The sequence below is a fragment of the Neodiprion lecontei genome, chromosome 5 (genome assembly GCF_021901455.1).
Source record: "Neodiprion lecontei isolate iyNeoLeco1 chromosome 5, iyNeoLeco1.1, whole genome shotgun sequence".
NCBI lineage: Eukaryota > Metazoa > Arthropoda > Insecta > Hymenoptera > Diprionidae > Neodiprion > Neodiprion lecontei.
Window position 1 is genome coordinate 1,785,302 of NC_060264.1, and position 18,880 is coordinate 1,804,181.

Here is an 18,880-nt window from a genome sequence, read left to right on the forward strand (position 1 = left end):
TTAAATTGAATAGAATATTTGAACAAAATGACTTTTCACTGATTATAATGTTCAAAGACTTCTTCAAATTTCGGAAAAAAATTTATGATTTTTAGTTCAGCAGTCAATCGAAGTTTATGAATGGAAGAAAAATAGTTTATTGTAATATAATTTTTGTATTAATAATTATGGAATTATAGCATTCTACTTTTATTCCTCGAAATAATCATGTGTATAAAAATAGCATTTCACAAAACTTTAAAGCACGATAGGTTCAATTTGTTTCTGGATATTGGAAAATTTATCACTGCCTCTAATCAAGGCTAAATGTCAATAAAATGTTATGGAATAAACTGTTGATGTATTATAATTAACGTATTGATTATTTAGCATATACCTCTCTCCGTAAATGCCCAAAATTTCCGCAACCAGTTACCGTTTCTCGCGTCGATGGTAAAAAGTTACTTATAAACACATGAATAAATGAATAGAGAATGAATACAAGACGCTAATCGCCATTCCTCACATATCGATGATGCAGCGGGCTAATTAAATATCATGATCAACAATATAAAGATCTATTTATGTATAATTACCACATGTCTCGAACATGGGTTTCGGTGATGATTTGTTTTAAATAGATCATACATTATCTCGATATCTCTGCCTGCATGAGAGAGCAAAATACAATAAATATCCTGATAAAAAAAAAAAAATAATAAAAATTTCAAACACTTAGGTAATTAATTATTGCAAAACCTCTACCAATTCGTTGAAATCCGTGATGAACCAGGGAGCCCGAGTCTTCACATCTTCCCTAATTACATTGCCCCCATACCCTGTTATGGAAGTAATAATTGACTGCTGTAGAAAAGTACTGATATTCCTCTGATTTTTAGTGTAATTAAAATGCTAAAAACTGGTCATTTCTTAGTTATCTCATGTGTTAATTTGACAAACGTAAGCAAATTTCACTCACCAATCATTGTATCTGCTGGAGGACAGGCTTCCAAATCCGTAGCTCCGTCTCCGATGTGAACAATTGTTTTCAATCCTTTATGTTCCTTTAGTTCTTTGATCACATCGCGTTTTCCACCAGATCTAGAGGTAGGCTGAGTTTCATCAAACCCAGCATATTCACCTGAGATGATAAGTAGGAAAATTGAGGATAAATTTTAACAGCAATTTGAAACCCCAAATACCGCATAAACAATTAATCTTTCAATTTGAATGTAAAATTCGTGAATCAAAACAAACCTGTCAAATAAAATTTCAGCCTGTTAGCAAAGACATTTTCTGGTGGAATATTCAGTTGCGCAGCAACAGGCAAGATCAATGATCGAAAACCGCCCGATATAAGAAATACTTGTTTCTTTTGAGACTGTAACGTTTCTACCAGAGTCCTGTAATTCGAGTCGCTCAATTGTTGTTGGAAAACTTTAAGGAATGAGGAAAGATGCTTATTTCTTAAATTTCAGAGCGCAGCCTGCACTGATTGAGAATATAAAATAAGAAGTAGACGTAATGCATCACAGTTTTAAATTCTCAGAAAGTTCAGAAATCTCAGGCTGTATTCAACTCTGTATAAAATACGAAATTCCGATTCAAACTGCAGAAAGTACAAAACTCACTTGATGCCAGGTGAAAGTCGGATAGGATGAGTGCGTAAAAATTCTTTGACTTGATCGGCACTGGGTTGAAGAATGGAGAGTCGAACGCCGAGTGATGTTCGAAAGTCCATGTTTCCTTGCATTGCTCGTTTCGTTCTGTAACGATAAGAAAACAAAAAATGAATTTAGAAAGTAAACAGAAAATTGAAATAGAGCAGGTAAAAACAAGTTTTAATAAAGAACAACTCGTACAGCTGAGTAATGTCATCTCCCTTTCCGCAAAACTTGGCAAGCTCGTCTATTCCTTCTTCTTGTAAAACCGTGGAGTCTACATCGAAGGCTACAGCGTCAGCAGTCCTCAGGATTGCTTTTATCTCGTCCAAATTAGCCATTCTGTAAAGAGAGCAGAAAGACTTTCACAATCAAACTTTGGACGCTAAAATCGTAACGGTTGTATAAATATGCTAGCTAGTAAACGCGTCAAGTCTCCCGGACAGTGATGTAATCTCTGAACTCGTCGTTGAAAGCTCGACCGATTACCATAATGACCAGGTACCTTATCTTATTGGAACAAAGAACGATGATTAAAGTAAACGGGAAAGGTAGTTAATTGAACTAACTTTTTGAAAACTTTTAATCAAAGTGATTACATTTATTTATTTCTCTATTTTTGTCAAGTTCGCCATACGAGACATTGAAAAGTTTCAATCTAATCGGTATTACCTTATTACCCTCGTGTTTACTTATATAATTCTGGAAAACAATCCAGAAGCTTTGGATCAACAAATAACGTCAACTAATCAGCGCTCAAATGCTGCGCAGACGATAGGCGAATAGTTTTTAGTTGAACCGCGGCTCACCGGCTCCTTGCCTTCTTAATAATTATCAAATTATCAATCGACGTGTCTATTGGTCCGCCGCCTAATTTCCGAGAGTAAAAGCATTCGTGTCGACGAGCTGCATACGGAAATATCGATGCATTCATGCCTAACATCATCGTAAATTTATTATTGGGCTATAAGATAATGAATTTATGTACCTACTCGCCGTTGTGATAGGTGGGAGTTGACCGCATAAAAAAAAAATGTATACCACAGCTTCGTTACTACTTCAAACGGCGTTTCCGACTTCGATCATACGATTTTACTAAAACCGTGCTTTTGGTAAATGAATGACGCGACAAATGAACGGACGGAACGTCCTTGAAATTCGTTGAGAGAAGAAAAAAAAAAAGAATCCCGAGATGTAGGCGACTCGGTCAATGCTTATTATACAAGTTATCAACTCCGACAGTAAAGAAGTTTTGCTGCGAATGAAAACAGAATCAGCAAAAAAAAATTTGAAAAAATGACGATAATTTACACTGACCTTCGTATGAATGACATATTTGGTGACAGTGTAGTGATTTTGGATTCATTTGAATGAAAAAATAGTACCACATTGCTGAACCTTGTCTTTATTCTAATCATTTTGCACACTGATTCTGCGAGATAAGCACGTCTTTAATTATTGTCGTACTTCCGTTATCAGCTACGGTTTTCGTGTCATTCTGCTAATTTTTAAGCATTGGAAAAACCATCTGATTTTCGTTTTCGTATTTAATTTATTATATGTTGTATTGAAAAAAGAATTCACCTATCGGAATGATTTACTTGAGAAGTTATTGAGTGCAAGATAAAAAAAAAATCAATTTTGTGCATTTTCGAATTCCAAAGTACTTGCAAATGTGTCTGTGAAAAAAAAAAAAAAAAATGCAGGGTCATTTCACAAGAAAAAAGAATCTTCACCTTATCGAGGCAGATTTTTGTTGTTTAATTAAGAAATTGAGACAGACCTTAATGAGAGGTTTCTGCATTGCCAACAATAAGTTTTGGCCGTTAATAAAGACTCCGTATCAACCTTTTGGTAGGGAATCCGGAGTTACCGACAGAGCCCGGCAACACGAAACCTCGCCGAAATTCGCGGGAACCGTCGGTTATTCGAATCGATATTATTTTCTGCGAGGTTGTGAATGAAAAGGGGGGAAATAAAGCTCAGCAGGGGGCTTTCGATCGAACTCAGTAGATAACGATCCACCTCGCTGTCCGGCCGAACAGATGGCCGACGCGATACCGAGGAGGTGTACGATAAAACGGTGCAGACTGAGTGAGGTGCGCGACGTCTGAGAGAGTAGAAAAGCGATAAAATGCGCAAGGGATCGTCGGGATCTACCGTGGCGGGAAGGAACAAAAGCTCATTCAATACGTGGATAACCGTCTGCGTTTAGTCGGGTGCGAGCATCGTGAAGTGTTAGATGAGCGATATGGTCATCCGCCTAACCGCTTCGGGTCGAAAACGAGAAGCCCCTGGAGTGCTGGATTAGGGATGTCTTCGGAGTGCCGTTGAGACGCATCAGAAACGAGTTACAGCATCATCGGTATCACTGGCAGCCTGAGTTGTCCGAGCATTGATAACCGATATCTTAAGCAGCGTCGTGAATGAGATAAAAGAGAAGGAAAGGAAAAAAAACCGTAACCGCAATTTCGGGCATCAAGCCGCGAATTACAGGTGAAAAATTACACGAACGATATGCGGAAAGTCGCTGCAAGGAGTTTGGCTACCCTCGTCCTTCTGGTCGCCGGGATCATCGACGGTGATCAGACCCCCCTTTCGAACTCAACGTGCCCGGCAAGTCTGGCCCTTCCGATACTGAACGTCGACGAAATCGTGGATTTCAAAAACGGTTCGATTTCCTACGAAGGCCGCGTTTACCCGGCGGGTTATCACCGTTGGGACGATTCGCGCAATCTCACCCTGGGCTGCGTCTGCGAATTGCCTGGGTTCAAGTGCGTGCGGAAATGTTGTCCCGGTTCTCAGGTGCTGAACTCGTTGACCTCCAACTGCTCCCTTCAGGCCCCTGACCGAGCAGCCCGATTTCCGGTCCCGGCGTTGGAACTCCCCGAGAAAAATCTCGATGAGGAAATCAGGAACTTCACGAGATTAGACCAGGTCTTCTACCTCGTGGAGTCCGGCTTCCTGTGCCAGGGATCAAAGTACCTGCTCGAACCCACGAAATACCCAGAGGATGACTTCGTCCTTGATTCCAAGGGCGCTCTTGTCACGCAGGCTGCCGTTCTCGAGCCTGAAAGGTACTGTCTCGACTGGCTCGACGACCTCGAGACCATCCGCGTGATCGTTTGCTACGTCGAGGAGGCCCAGGAGGAGCCCGTCAAGATCGAGATCAAGTTGTACCCCGTGGGGATGATCGTTTCCTTGCCCTTTCTGCTCGCCACCTTCCTCGTCTACGCCATTATCCCCGAACTACGGAACGTCTACGGAATGACCCTGATGTGCTACGTCGCTAGTCTCCTCGTCGCCTACACGATGCTGGCCGTTGTTCAGCTCATCACGTTCGGCGACTTGACGTGCATTGTACTCGGTGAGCAAAGACTTCGTTCCTTGAAATCAATCACTTTGCCGAATTAAGCAGGAGGACACCATTCGCTCGGAAATCGAATGAACCGTTCCAATCAACCAAGGCCTTGATTTTTATACCGATTTCTTCACCTCGTCCTGGCATTTTAGATTATTTACAATGTGCTTTTCAACAAATTACGAACCTTACAGGCGATTTTCAGTGATCTATGGATTCGATAGAGGCGCAGGAAATCACAGTGAATCATACACGGAGATAATAAAAAGACAGACTTTACTCAAAACTGCAGTAAAAAAGGACGGGTCAGGTTTTTTGGTAAAATATACTTTGCAAAGTGCAAAATTTATTCTAGAAACAGTGAAAATCACTGTGCGCGGACTAAAATCTCCTACATTTATAATTTAAAAAAATATGTGTCCCTCTTTTCCCAAGGTTCCGAGTAAGGTGTGCTCTTTTTCTTTTCTCCGTGTCCTAGAAATTACCCAAAATGATTTTAAATCAGTAGATATCACGCGACTAACCGTAAATCAACGTAGGCACGCGATAAATGGAAATGAATCAGACATACGCCAATGATTTGAAATCATTAGGCGGTTACCATAAGGTTTGCAACGATGTCCATGATTTCCAACGCGTGCCACGCTGTTTCTTCAACGCTATCATTGCGACATCCTTGAGCGAATGAGTACTCGTTTACACACCACACTCTGAGCAAATACTTCAAGTGTAAATCTGCCGGAGTCGTTTCCTCTGGTAACTGATTCTATTTGAAGGTATTACGAAGAGAAGGGTACCATACAAAAAGTAACTAGAATTTCCATATAATTAAAATGAAATTGTTTTCGATGAAACCGCGGTACATGTGTGATGGTTTACATACATTGTACTTAGAGAACCGAAAGCTGGATGATTATGTCAGTTCTGAGAAGCTCTATTCTGACGTCCATAGATGAGTTAAACAAAACCCGTACATGTGTATACATAAGATATAATAACCATGTACGAAAATGAAAAAGCCATGCCACACGATGTTTTTATACATAGTATACATACTTGTACTACCGACGATGAGAAATTTAAAAATAGAAACCCCAATTCGTACTAAAATATCCGTATGATTTGATAGGGTTTGTCTGATGTTTGATAGAAGCAACGCTAAACTCGGCCACGTTTTTTTCTCAAATGTTTCCTAACTGAGATGAAAATTCTACAACTCTTATTACCCGGGCTTTATACTTATAAAGTTGAAATATTTCCCGGTAGTTACGATGAACGGAAGACGTAATCCGTGTGAAGAAAAATAATCACACGTATGTATCAGGGGGGATAAAAAAAATTATAAAAATCTGGTTTCCGTTGGATATAATTATGATGCGGTTTGTATATATGCATACCAACATAGCGTACGTAAAATATATATATACAAAACATGTATACAATATAACACAGTTACGTTCTGGATCAACAAATTTGCCGAATGAAATCGCCGCAATTAAGATGCCCGCGTATATGCGTACATAAATGTTGGACAACTTTTGCGATATATGTGTATCGTCAGATTGTTGTCGCTAATTAAAAATGTGTCACTGTGCATTTTTCCCGTACCAACGTCATTGTAGAAAAAATTTACGAGAAATCTTTGAGACGTGAAAAATCCATTAGATTTACATTCTTACAAGTCCAACAAATCTCTCGTCATATGTACACGTAATGCTAATGAGACTGAAACAAGTGTCTGAATCTTATCTTGAAAAAATTTTTATGCACCTAATTAGATGTATGAAAGTCTAATAGGTTTCTTGTAAAATTTATCTAATAACGTTGGTGGAGGAAAAGTGCATATATATGAAATCTGTCACTGCACTTTTCCTATGCACTATATATATATATATATATTAGGGTGGTCCTTATTTAGGGTGGTGAAGAATTTTTTCCAACCCGCCTTACAAATCAATTTCAAACGATGCAAAAACAATTGCCCAATTTTTTCATATTTTTACCTCAACTCTAAGATGGTTCGCTTTGTCATCGAAGTTTCTTAGGGAAGTGATTACATGGGAAAAACTTTTTTTTTTTCAGTATATATTTTATTGTAAGAGTAATAATGTTCCAAAAAATCTGTAAACGCGAGGTTTTAGTGGCCATTAGCGCTACTATCTCAAAAAAAAAAAACCCATCATCGTACCAGGCGATCTAGACGAATTGCACTTCCTCAAAGTCTGATTTTTTTTTTTTTGCTCAGAGGTAAAAATCTGAAAAAATTAGGCAACTGTTTTTGAATTATTTAAAGTTAATTTGGGGGCGTCAGATGGTAAAGATTCATCAACACCATAAATAAGGACCACCCTAGTATATGATATATATATATACACATATGTTTATTTATAAACTAATGTGATGAATAAAATCTGGCAATTTTTTCACCGATTTATCGATCTATAAAAATATCACAGGATCGTCGGGAATATTTTACAATATCGGAAAATCATTCATCTCTTACGCTCGTGTGACGGTATCAAATTCTCTAACCTCACGATAGATAAGTATAAAATTGCAATCACTGTAACGCAACATCAACGATACAAAAATACTTGTACCTAGTTGTACAAAATTTTACGAGACAAATAGTTACCGGGTCCGTGTAAATTCCCATGAAAATACCAAGTCGTGAATCGTCGATAAGAATGACTAAAGATTTCGGTATCAGTTACGACGATGCGATAAAGTTACCGATCCGAGTGCGATCGCATCAGTCTCTTCGCGTCAAAGTGGCAGGAGGCAAGAGGTTTGCGGCTTGCGGTTTAGAGGGTCAATAAACAAAATGAATAAAAACGCGGATCCACCAGCTGATCGTCATCGTCGCAGTAGAAAAACGCGTGGGCGGGTCTGCGCCGAACGCGTCCGCATTACTCAACGAAAAATAGTGTGAGAATGCAAGTTTGTAGTGGTGATCAAACGCGCTCCGAATATATTGCATATACATATAATATATATATATACATTAGACACAAACGCACATTTCGCCACGTAGGAAAATTCCCCGGTCAGGTGAGGTTGGTAAGCAGGGAAGGGAGCTGGCCCAGGGACAACGAACGGGGGCTCGTTTATCCAGTGTGTAAATCCTCAGTCCGATCCGCGTGAGTGTCGAGCGAGCATCATGCGGCGGTTGCTCTTCGCGTGTTTCATGCTCTCCTGGGCCCGAATCGGGGCCCGAAGCGCGTGGACGACCGCGAAAGACGAGAGTGATTGCGCGGCCTCGGGAAACTGCGTGTTGTTCTGCTGCCCTCCGGGCCTCTACAAGCATGGATCGAGATGCATGGAGGAGCCGGAAAATCCGGCCCCGTATCTCGAGCTGCCCCCGGTATTTGGGCCGGATTTAAAACCGCTCGAGAACGCGAGCGGCGTCGAGTTTTCGGTCATGTACAAAATGCCCTGCTCGTCGACCGGCAGTTATGCCCTTAGTCCGGAGGAGGAGGCCCTCGACGAGTTCTACCTCATGGCCAATGGGTCCGTTAGCAGGCCCCGATACCCCGAGGGATTGAAGGTCCTCAACTTCGGCCAGTTCTGCTTCGCTTCGTTGCTCCAGGGTAACCAGTCACGAACCGTTGTTGCCGCCTGCTTCGAGACCACCCAAGAGAAGCGTAATGTGCCGGCGATGTTTGCCATAGCCATGCTCCTCTCCACGCCATTTCTCATCGCCACTTTCTTCGTCTACACTGTTCTGCCGGAGTTCGATAACATCCATGGACTCACCCTTAGGGCCTACATTGCAGCCCTCTTCCTGGCATATTTGGGACTCGTTGTTGTCCAGCTCGGCGATCAGACTGTAGTGAAGATCACCGTCCTTTGCACGACTCTTGGTAACCGATTTCTTGTGTAATTTATGACGTGTGTCTATTCGTTTTAGACGCGGAGACACCGCGGTTCTTGAAAACAGTCCCTTCCTTGCGGAAGGGTTGCTGTGTCGAATTTTTCGTAAGACCTGGATTGAAGCAAGGGTACCAGTTGTCAACCTCGTTCCAATTATTGACATTTTTTGCTTGGGAAATCAAAGTTGCAAGCTCTAACGATCTCTAGCAATTGGTATTAGTCACAGAGAAATTCGCAACTTGTGTGGTCAGTTTATAGTTTCGAAAGATAAAAGGGTCGATAATTGGGTCTGAACGAGTGAATGACTGGTGACACTTACCTTAATATCGGTTTCTTACTGGGTTTCGAAATGTAGAAAAGCGGCGTGGAAAAAAGTCGATAAGTGTATAGAAACGTCAAAGTATCGAAAGCCGGTAAGAAGCAGGATCTTCGATTTGATATTCAACGTGAAATGGATTTTCGCGTATTCGAAAACTAGATATTACGACCCTTTCATCATATTTCCTTCCGCCTCAAGAGCTCTCATCTCCGCATTGTCACCGAATCCACCACAATTTCTTCGAAACGTTTACAAATTTTTAGCACATTTTCGTCGTTCTTTCATTCAAACCGCCTCTGAAGCTGGTTCATATAAAGCGAGTATGCAATCGCGTCGGACGTTACAAATTCCAAAACCCAACACATCCGGACTCTGCAAAATTTTTTTCCCTCTCACAGCGGACGATCTTCATTGGTTACGAAAATTCCTCTGTATAATGATCGAGAGAAAGAACTCGCGGGGATCGCACGATTTTGTGTAATCCGTCTAAAAATAGTTTTGGAATGCTCGATATCTCGTATTTATTTATTCGGATCCTCCCTTCGTAAACTTCTATACGGAAGCTCGGAGATTCTGTGAAGCTGATTTCTCGGTCGCAGAGTTCCAATGTCCATGAACTTCTGGTCACGTCTAACTGCAATCCAGGACAATCGATTCGGAGTTAATTTAAACACCGTGACGATGTTGAAACGACGTTTCTTCGTAAAATGCAAAAAAGATGTTTCTTCAAAACTGTATTGTGATATTTTTATTTTTTTTTTTTTTTTATACACGAAGACCGCGCGATAGAATCCATTCACGCGAATTTATTACCGGCAGTTGGATTCTCACGGACGAAGCTTCGAAGATATCTAGTCCGAAGCTCTTGGCGATCTATTTTCTCATCTCGTTGATCAATGGCAAACCGAACGAATGAATATTATAGTATCAGTGGTCGACGTTTCTGTTATATTGCGATAATTACCATCGAGTTCGGACATTTTCTGCACCGAAATGATTTCATGCATTCGATGAAAATTACTGGTTCAATATCGTAGATCGTAGATCTCTCGTTAGATTACGATATATACGTCAATTTCTATATTTACGCACGTGTATCGGACGTCGATGATTAGATTGTAACGCGTATCTTACCGCTGCTGTCCATCGTCGGGTTTATATAATATCAAATCGAAATTAGTACATACACAACCGTTAACGGGTGAGGAAACGGCGTATATAATAATCCAAACCTATAAGCTGTCTCAAAAGAAACGAAAAATAAAAAAAAAAAAACTTGTTGAATCCGAGATATAATAATTTACACGATACGCGAGTCACCTTAGACCTTGAATTTCGTACGTAAACGTTGTTACATTATAGTCCAGAAAAATATTGGCAAAGTTTGTTAACATTCGATAAATATTATGCAAATTTCAAAAATCATTCCGAAGTGAAAGGCACGACAAAAATGGACCATTGAATTCTTCTGACGGAAACGTTTCCTTGTTCATTCGCTCATCGATCAGCTTGGCATTTAACGATATTTTCTAGAGACCTCCTGGTACACATTACTACGATGTGAAAGCGTCAAACGAGATGTCGTCAAACGCCTTTCAATTACACGCTTTATTACACCCGTACTTCGGTTTGTACCTGCATATATATGCTATAATAAAAGGTGTCCGCGTTTCCTCGTCGCGGATAATACGTCGGTTAAACGAACTTGCGCAAGAGTTCCGCCTGTTCAACGACCTCGACGTTTGTTTAAAAAATAGAAACGAAAAATAAAAGGAATGTTCCGCATTATTTGTCTCGTGGAATTATAAAACGATTTCAAATATCATACGCGTCATCGGCTATCAACGTTTTCCGAACGGAATAGAGAGTGAAATTTTTTTCTTTGTCGTTATGAAAGCAAGACTTTTGGTAGTGATCGATTTTTTATGTAATTTGTATGAGAAATAAAGAAGCAGACGAAGATGAGTCGAACGGAATTAAGTATTCGAACCGCGTTCCGGGAATACCTGCAGATCGATTTGCATACATGGAAGGAGAGACTTTAAATTCCGCAAGCATAATTTAACATCGGTATAATTGGTATTTCAGGAAAGTGAACAGAAATTCCCGTTAATATCGGTTACTTTTGTTTCTCTTTCCGCTTCGGGAAAACCTCGATTTCGATCCCACATTAAGATGTAACGGGACGTAGATTCCCAAGACAAAAGTGAATCTCGGTGAGGATAAATAAAACTCATTCATAACCGAGTCGATAAGATAATTCATTTTGAATAATAATAATGCCAAACAGTTGTTAATATACTGTTTAAACAAAAATTTGTGTAACAAATCTCTAGTGAAATTGTTTTTATTTCATATAAAACGAATTCATTGATTTTTCTGAATAGCTATGAATTTTTTTTGGAATATTCGGCGATTTTGAATAATTCGGTTTTCCAAAATTTTCCAACGCTCTATTTACGCAACTATTCGTTCCATGCCTCTAAAACTTCTCCAGTGTAATTGTATAGCCATTGACGAAAACCTGTCCAAAAATTCAGTACTTTGAATCCATTTTTCAAAATTTTCAAACTTCTCGGAAACGGGTTTTCAATTCACTAAAAATTTCCAAAAAAAAATTCACACTTATTCAGAAAAATCAATGAATTCATTCTGTATAAGATAAAAAAAAATTCCACTAGATATTTACTACACAAATATTTGTTTAAACAATTTATTAACAACTTTTTGGCATTATTATTATTCAAAAAGAATCATCTTGTCGGATTTTCGTGTCATCGCGAAGTGTTCGATATTCTCACCGAGACTCGCTTTTGGTCGCGAATATTTTTCGACTTCATTCCTTACCATCGAACCTACGAGCGAGATTTCTCCAATAATTTTTATTTTTTTATCCGCTGCCCGCAGAGTTAAAACACCGACAACCGAGTGAAACATTATGAATGATTAATCAAGGTACATCGGATGACTGCGTTTCTACAATCTGCGGATCAGACATGTTCGTGACAGTGTTTCACCGCAAGGCAAAACAATGTTTCTCAAGATATGATACATAACAGATATTATACACAGGATGTTAATCAAAAACGTACGCAAACAAACTGTCGACACAAAAACATACCGTGGAAGGTAGGAATTATGCAGGGACGTAATTATACCGCAAATATGCAGCTGTGATCGCCCAGCGGACTTCCTTCTGCGTTCTCTCTCGATCTCCGTATCGCGAAAAATGCAGTTAACAACGGCCGCTGCGCTGCAAATGAAACTGCATATTACGCACGTATTGATGACAAGTTGTAGGTATAGATTGAAATTATTTGCGGCACAATCTCATTTTATTTTCAGTCGAAAATATCTCGTTGAGAACAAAAGAAACATGCCAGTAAGCGCACTCGTCAAGTATCTCGGAAATTGCAACGCGCAAAGTGACGGAGGAAATTAAAAAATGTTTATTTTTACCGCAGTACGTTCACACTTCATTTTTTTTTTTTTTTATCCTAGATAATTTTTCCTCCAAGTACAAAAAATTTTTATAACCAAAAAAATTGCGCTTTCGAAGAATACTCAGAGTAATATTACTGATGAAAATTAAAAATAGAAAGTAATATATATGTACGGGATTACCGGTTTATTATTAAAATTTCAGTCATAAATGTCATCGTCAATTTCGTCTTTGGCATTCAAATCTTCCGTCCGAATAATCAATGCTGAATTCATGCAATTGCTTCCATCGCACACACCATAAATTTCAATGCAGTACAGCCCATTTTTTCTACAACCGAAACCTGGGCCACGTTCTTTTTTGGCAGTTGCAAACAATTATTTTGATGAAATTCTCTAATGTTAAATATTGAATCATGATTGAATCGATATTACTTGTACCTTGTGGCACTTTTGATACAAGGAAGCCGTGTGGCTCTCGGAATAAGACTGGCTTGATAGCAGATCAGCTATCGAGCTCAACCCGATCCCCCTAAAACGCTTCCAAGGTCGTAAACCCGAATGGGAATTCAATGTGCTCTACACTACAGGCCTATAGTATAGGGCCTATACTCATTTTGAAAAAGAATTCACGATGATACGGTACTGGGAATACCTAACGCACGCTTTTAATGCGATTAAACGAGTAATGGAGTTATTCGAATAAATAAAAAAATAAAAATCAGGTTTTCTCAAGTGGTGAACTTTCATTCTAATTCGATTGCGGAGGGATTGCAAAAATTTTCATGGAAATCCATTATTACGTTTTTTATATTTGACTTCACGTATGTGCATTAATCATAAGAACAATGATCGACAAGGCAAATCAATTAGTTTTATTTCATTGCTCGTTACCTCCCATTACATCCGTTGGGATATAATGTATATTACCTCCCTAAGGAGATAATTAATTCCAAGCTTGGAAAGAGCAATTTTTTATCCAATTTACATGCGAGAAAAAAGGCCTGCTTTATTCGCGTGTTAAAAAACGCATGTTTTTTCATGATAGACGATAGGATAACTCGTTAGTGGATTTTTCTTTTTGCTATCTTCATCTTTTTTATACCGTTTAACATTTTTCTCTCTCTTTTCGTATACAGAGATGTACCTAACTTGTGGAATTATATTTTTCCTTTCTTTTTATGCTATTACAAATTTATTGCAAAATATGTGTCAGTGACCGCGCAGCTAGTTCCAGGTACTTTAGGAAACCTGATTTACTTACTCTCTTGTCAACTCAGTGCAGATGCCTAGAGACTGCCATGCCGTTGTGATTTCATGAGACAGTAATGACAGTCCAATTTAATCAGATTTAGTCACCAACATCACTTCGGAAACTTAAAATAGAATTGTGACTTGTTCGGGTCTCCAGTGGGAGTCATTGTAATCCATAAAAGAAGAAGAAGACGAAACAAAAAAATGATGAGCTCTAATAGTATACCTATCACCTTTCCAAAGAGCTAACCACTGTCACGTATATCACAAGTGATAATGTCTTCAGTGCAAATAACAACTCGTTGCGGTTGATTTCAGTATCAGCATGACGACTCGCGAATGAATGAAGCATGCCCTACGCAGCCTTGACACATTGTTCATTGGGAAATACAGGTCTGCTCTCTGCGGTAGGGATGCCAAGACGAGGCTCGCGCCGCGGAACACATCGTAACATCGAAGCTCCCAACACGCCCCATTCCCTCTTGGGATTTCCATGTAACGCGCACTAATACGCTAAAGCGGAGGTTGTAAACCCACTCGCCAGTTAACCAGACAAGCGACTCTGAAGCAGTTGGCGGGCGATCACCTCTCTCAAGTGCAGTGACATACTTGCGCGGATTCTCTTAAAGTGCTCGAAGAACCAGACGAACGAGGAACATCCGCGGCCATGCGTTTCCTCGGCCTGGTCATCGTCGTCCTTGGTGTATCCTGGACCAGGGTAGAGTGTCAGGCCTGTTCCAGAGCCTTGTCCGTTCCATTGACGAACGCTTCGAGGATGGAGAACGGATCCGTGATATTCGACGGGCGGATCTTTCCGCAGGAAACGGTCTGGAGTGACGGTGAGGTGACTTTCGGATGTCCGTGCGAGGCGTTCCCACCCTGCATAAGGACCTGCTGCAGCCCCGGTGAATGGATGAACGGATCGACGTGCATTCGGCCGACGAATGAGACGGTGAACCCCGTCCGACCACTGGACAAGTACTTGGTGCCGGAAATAAGGTCGATGAACGAGCTGAGCGACGTCTTCTACACTATACCCAACATCATATGCCCCAGCGAAGACAAGTACGCCTTGGACCCCGAGGAGTTCCCTGATCAGGACATGTATACCCTGCATGCCGATGGCGTCATGACCACCGCGGACTCGCAGGTTCTGTCACCGGATAAATACTGCATCGGATTGACGATGGAGGATCAGAGTATCCTCGTCGCTGTTTGTCACAATAGCGCACCGATAAAGCCACCTAAAGTCGGCTGGCCGATCGGGATGATCGTCTCCATACCCTTCTTAGTCGTCACTGGAGCCATTTACGCAATTCTCCCCGAGCTCAGGAACATCTATGGAAAGACCCTGATGTGCTACGTGGCGTGTCTGACTATTGCCTACGCTTTTCTGACAGTGGTGCAGCTCGCTCCCACGGATGACATGGAGCTCTGGCTCTGCCAAACATTGGGTAATCCTCAAACAATGTTTTTACGATTAGTTTTCTTCCGTTAACTTGGTCGTCTCTGGTTGCAATAGTAGCGATAATTCAGAGAGCTAGGTTCACGCCGTTTCGTTACTATCGCCCGAGCCGACGGAAACTGATGGCTTAACGTGGTCAGAGCAACTCCAGCTAGACTGGAAGACGAGTTGGTAAATGGCACACTGCTACCGCACAATACGTAGTTTCTGGAAAATATAAGGTGATCAAGGCTAGAAAATTCTCGATTCGAGTCGTCGTTATATATCTGATGCTAATGACCTTGTTCAACATCATGTCAAACGTATAATGGAATGCGAAAAGCATAACACATACGCTTGGCCTGAGTCCACCATACCGTCTGACCGTAAATTAAACTAATATCTATACGTTCCCCCCATTGAACTTGAATTTTATTCTTAGCCGCTCGTGTATTACAATTGCCAGCCATTTTGTATACACGATCAGTATTTTTCTCGGTTAAATTCTCGGGCTGAATTCATTTCGGCACTAAGAATTTTTACACGTATATATAACAAACTCGTGCAAAGAATTTAATCAGGGTAAACGTTGGCGGTTCTGAAACGCAGTTGTCATTCGGGTATCGTCATACATTAGGTCTGTGTAAAGGACGCAGAAAGGCCAGCGCGTAAATTACAACCAGAAATGGAATTTTCGTTAGGCTAATTGATTAGGCGCCAACTCCTAGATCGATAATATTCCCTCGTGGTTCTTAAGAGCACATACCGCGATGCCAACAGTTGGAAAAACACACTCAACACTTTTATCACCAATTATGCATCGGTCATCGACGAATTGACAGGGCCAGAAATTGCCTCTGCACATGTTCCGCTTTTATTTATTACACTTTTTATCCGACTAGCCCGGTGCGAGCCGTTGATCTAAAAGTCCTTAACATTTTGCAGATCCATTAGCGGTTTCGATATACCCCCCGCGTTTTTTTCACCAAGATTTATGCTCCACATGGGCAATTTTGCTCTCCCACGTGACACTCTACCATCGGCAATCCCTCAGTCGAAAAAATATAACGCACGATGGGCGTTATTGACGATAATATAACTCTCGTATTCGGAGTGATCGATCGCGATGGGAATTTTATTGGAAGAATATACGAGTAATATTTTAACGTACGATCGGATAAACATCAGGTCAGAAAAGTATATGCGATTCTCACGAGTCACGATCTACCGCGTCGTTAATTGAAAGCCCATAAAATCTGACAGTATTTTCAGAAAGCTGCCGGTCTTTCCACCTTCGGTAAATCGCTTCTGGCTATGAAAAATGACACTCAGCTAATGTGATCTTTGTACTTATCCAGTAATGACAGTATGACTTGCAACGGAAGCGTAAAATAAAAACATTCCAGTGAATCAGATGAGTATTGTCACTCTCCTAGTAATGGTATTCGCATCGCGGTGTCATGTCGGAGACCTTGTCAGCCTTCAACGCATTTCCGATTTGAACAGGTCGTTAACCAATGTTTGAGATCCGGCCTGGCGATTTGAAGAGACAAGAATTTCTTCGCAAACATCCTGCAGCTTCCACAGGAGCGTGAAGTGGAGGCATGCGTTCCAGTATTTGAGAAAAAAAAATGGCTACAGAGTGTTCCAGTCGAGATAAAAGTCTGTGATAAAACTTATCGCTGGACTCTCCGCAATAGACTCCATTAGTTTGTGGTTTCCGTAATACAAGAGCGAATGAGTCGCTTATATAAAGATGTATCTTCTTACGTAGTTCTGGGATTTCAGTGGGTAAATAATTAACAATATCACGCGGGTTGAAACTGTGCTGGCCGTAATCAATTGATAAAAACGTTCACGATTGAGGTAATCAGCGCAGAAGTACTTCGCGTGGTTTCTCTCCCGTTCTGTTCTAACCCAACCGCCAATTTCCCCGGACAAACCGCCATCGCACCGCATCCGTTCAAACCTGCAGACGACATAAGAATAATTAATTTATAAACATGTCATGGCCTCGGTGTTGAAGCCGATATTTCATTAATTTGGACCTAACAGGATCCTCTAAACGACTGCCGACGAACTTCTTCGTAATCTCGACAAGTGGAATTGGATTTTTTCGTCAGAATTGAAGTTTGTAAGAGAATAAAAATCCGCAGCATATTCGCGGGTTACGAGAGATTATAATGGAGTCCACATACCCTGGGTGACTTTATGCCGTGCATTCATCGTTCTTGGGCCTCAATATCCACACTTTTAGGGTAGTAAAAGAGCCGGAACATTTTTTTTCAGAGCCAACTTTCCTTCCTTCAGTGTCATATTAGATGCTGGTGAAGCCTTCCTTCACTTATCCGTGGTCACGTCGTCATTCGTGGGATGAGATTCCGAGAAATTACAGCTCTCTCATGCGAAATGAAACCTCTTTGTGGCGGTTGACCGTTAGAAACACTTCACGTTCATCACACAATCATACTCGTCGAACTTCTCGTTTATATTATACCCTATCTATACATACAAGGTCTAGATTTGCGGTGAGTGTATGACTACAGTCATGGGACATGATTTGCAGTCATCTCACTGGAATCAGAATTAGTTTGCCATCATACGTCGTCGAAGATGGCTGACTTCGAATTTGTCTTGCTGGTGCTTAGTGCCCTGTCTCTTATCGTTCCTGAACCGCTTTTTGCCGACGACGTGCATCGCCAATGTCCAATCAATGCGCGCATCAATCTAACCGGCATTGAACCGGATGTACTAGGGTTAGTGAGAAAATCCAATCACGTTTTCCCACCCGCATCAATATGGCATCAAGATGGTAACATCTTCGGTTGCATCTGCCATATCAAGCCGTGCTTGCCAATCTGTTGTCCACTGGGAATGAGCACCGTCGAAGGGAGCTGCGTGAAGAGCAACGCTTCGATGACGACAAATTTCACTCTGGGCTACATTCCCGATGATCAGATAAGTCCTGTTGAGCTGACCGAGGAGAACTTTCATATGATCGTTTCGGATCCTTGCAACGGTGGCGATGCCTACATTCTGGAACCCGAAGAAAGCGACGAAGATATTTTTCACCTTATGAGGAACGGCTCGATTCATCTTCCGTTCAATAACGTCAGCAGGATAATTACGTTCGACGATTACTGTCTCAACTTCGATTACGACTCTTCCACTTTCATGCCAAAAATGTGCTACGAGCCCATGCCTGAGGTTCTGATAATGCGCCCTCTCTTCAACAGTGGAATAATGATCATCTCTGTTCCATTCTTCATCGCCACCTTCCTCGCTTACACCATACTACCGGAAACGATGACCATCCACGGACTTTCGATTGCTACGTATGTGGCCTGTCTAACTGTCGCATACGTTACAGTATCGCTGAACAACATCATCGGCCCGACGTCTGATTCATTGTGCCAATTCTCATGTAATGTAACATCTTTCAGTTGATATTATTATTAATATTTATAACTGTTTTCTCTACTTATCGTACTACAGTTATCGTTCCCTTTGCTCCCAACGTCATCATCGATAATCCTATGCGCATTTGA

The 18,880-nt window shown here is 41.0% G+C and overlaps 2 protein-coding genes across 9 annotated transcripts in view; one reads left to right on the plus strand and one right to left on the minus strand.

Moving 5' to 3' along the window:
* Window positions 1-543: 543 nt before the first annotated feature.
* Window positions 544-12,867, minus strand: LOC107220279 (phosphoserine phosphatase). 5 transcript variants are annotated; one of them, XM_015658813.2, is made up of 7 exons: window positions 12,818-12,867; window positions 12,315-12,446; window positions 1,842-1,982; window positions 1,611-1,745; window positions 1,237-1,382; window positions 959-1,120; window positions 544-818 (listed from the first exon to the last, which is right to left on the minus strand). In XM_015658813.2, the coding sequence occupies exons 1-7, from the start codon at window positions 12,850-12,852 to the stop codon at window positions 727-729; spliced, it is 843 nt and encodes a 280-aa protein (XP_015514299.2). In that variant the 5' UTR covers window positions 12,853-12,867; the 3' UTR covers window positions 544-726. The 5 variants fall into 5 exon arrangements, with proteins under 5 accessions (XP_015514299.2, XP_046596839.1, XP_015514296.1 ...); XM_046740883.1 differs by lacking the exons at window positions 12,315-12,446; window positions 12,818-12,867 and adding an exon at window positions 2,958-2,989; XM_015658810.2 differs by lacking the exons at window positions 12,315-12,446; window positions 12,818-12,867 and adding an exon at window positions 2,633-2,793.
* Window positions 3,477-18,880, plus strand: part of LOC107220278 (G-protein coupled receptor Mth2) — a 33,345-nt gene continuing 17,941 nt past the window's right edge. Inside the window, exon 1 of one of the 4 annotated variants that reach the window (XM_015658807.2) lies at window positions 3,477-5,007. In XM_015658807.2, coding sequence (XP_015514293.1) covers window positions 4,158-5,007 — 850 coding nt within the window. In that variant the 5' untranslated portion in view covers window positions 3,477-4,157. Of the gene's footprint in view, window positions 5,008-8,093; window positions 8,865-14,214; window positions 15,343-17,941; window positions 18,757-18,880 lie in introns of those variants that run through there. The other 3 variants (XM_015658809.2, XM_015658808.2, XM_046740881.1) reach the window with 3 other exon arrangements.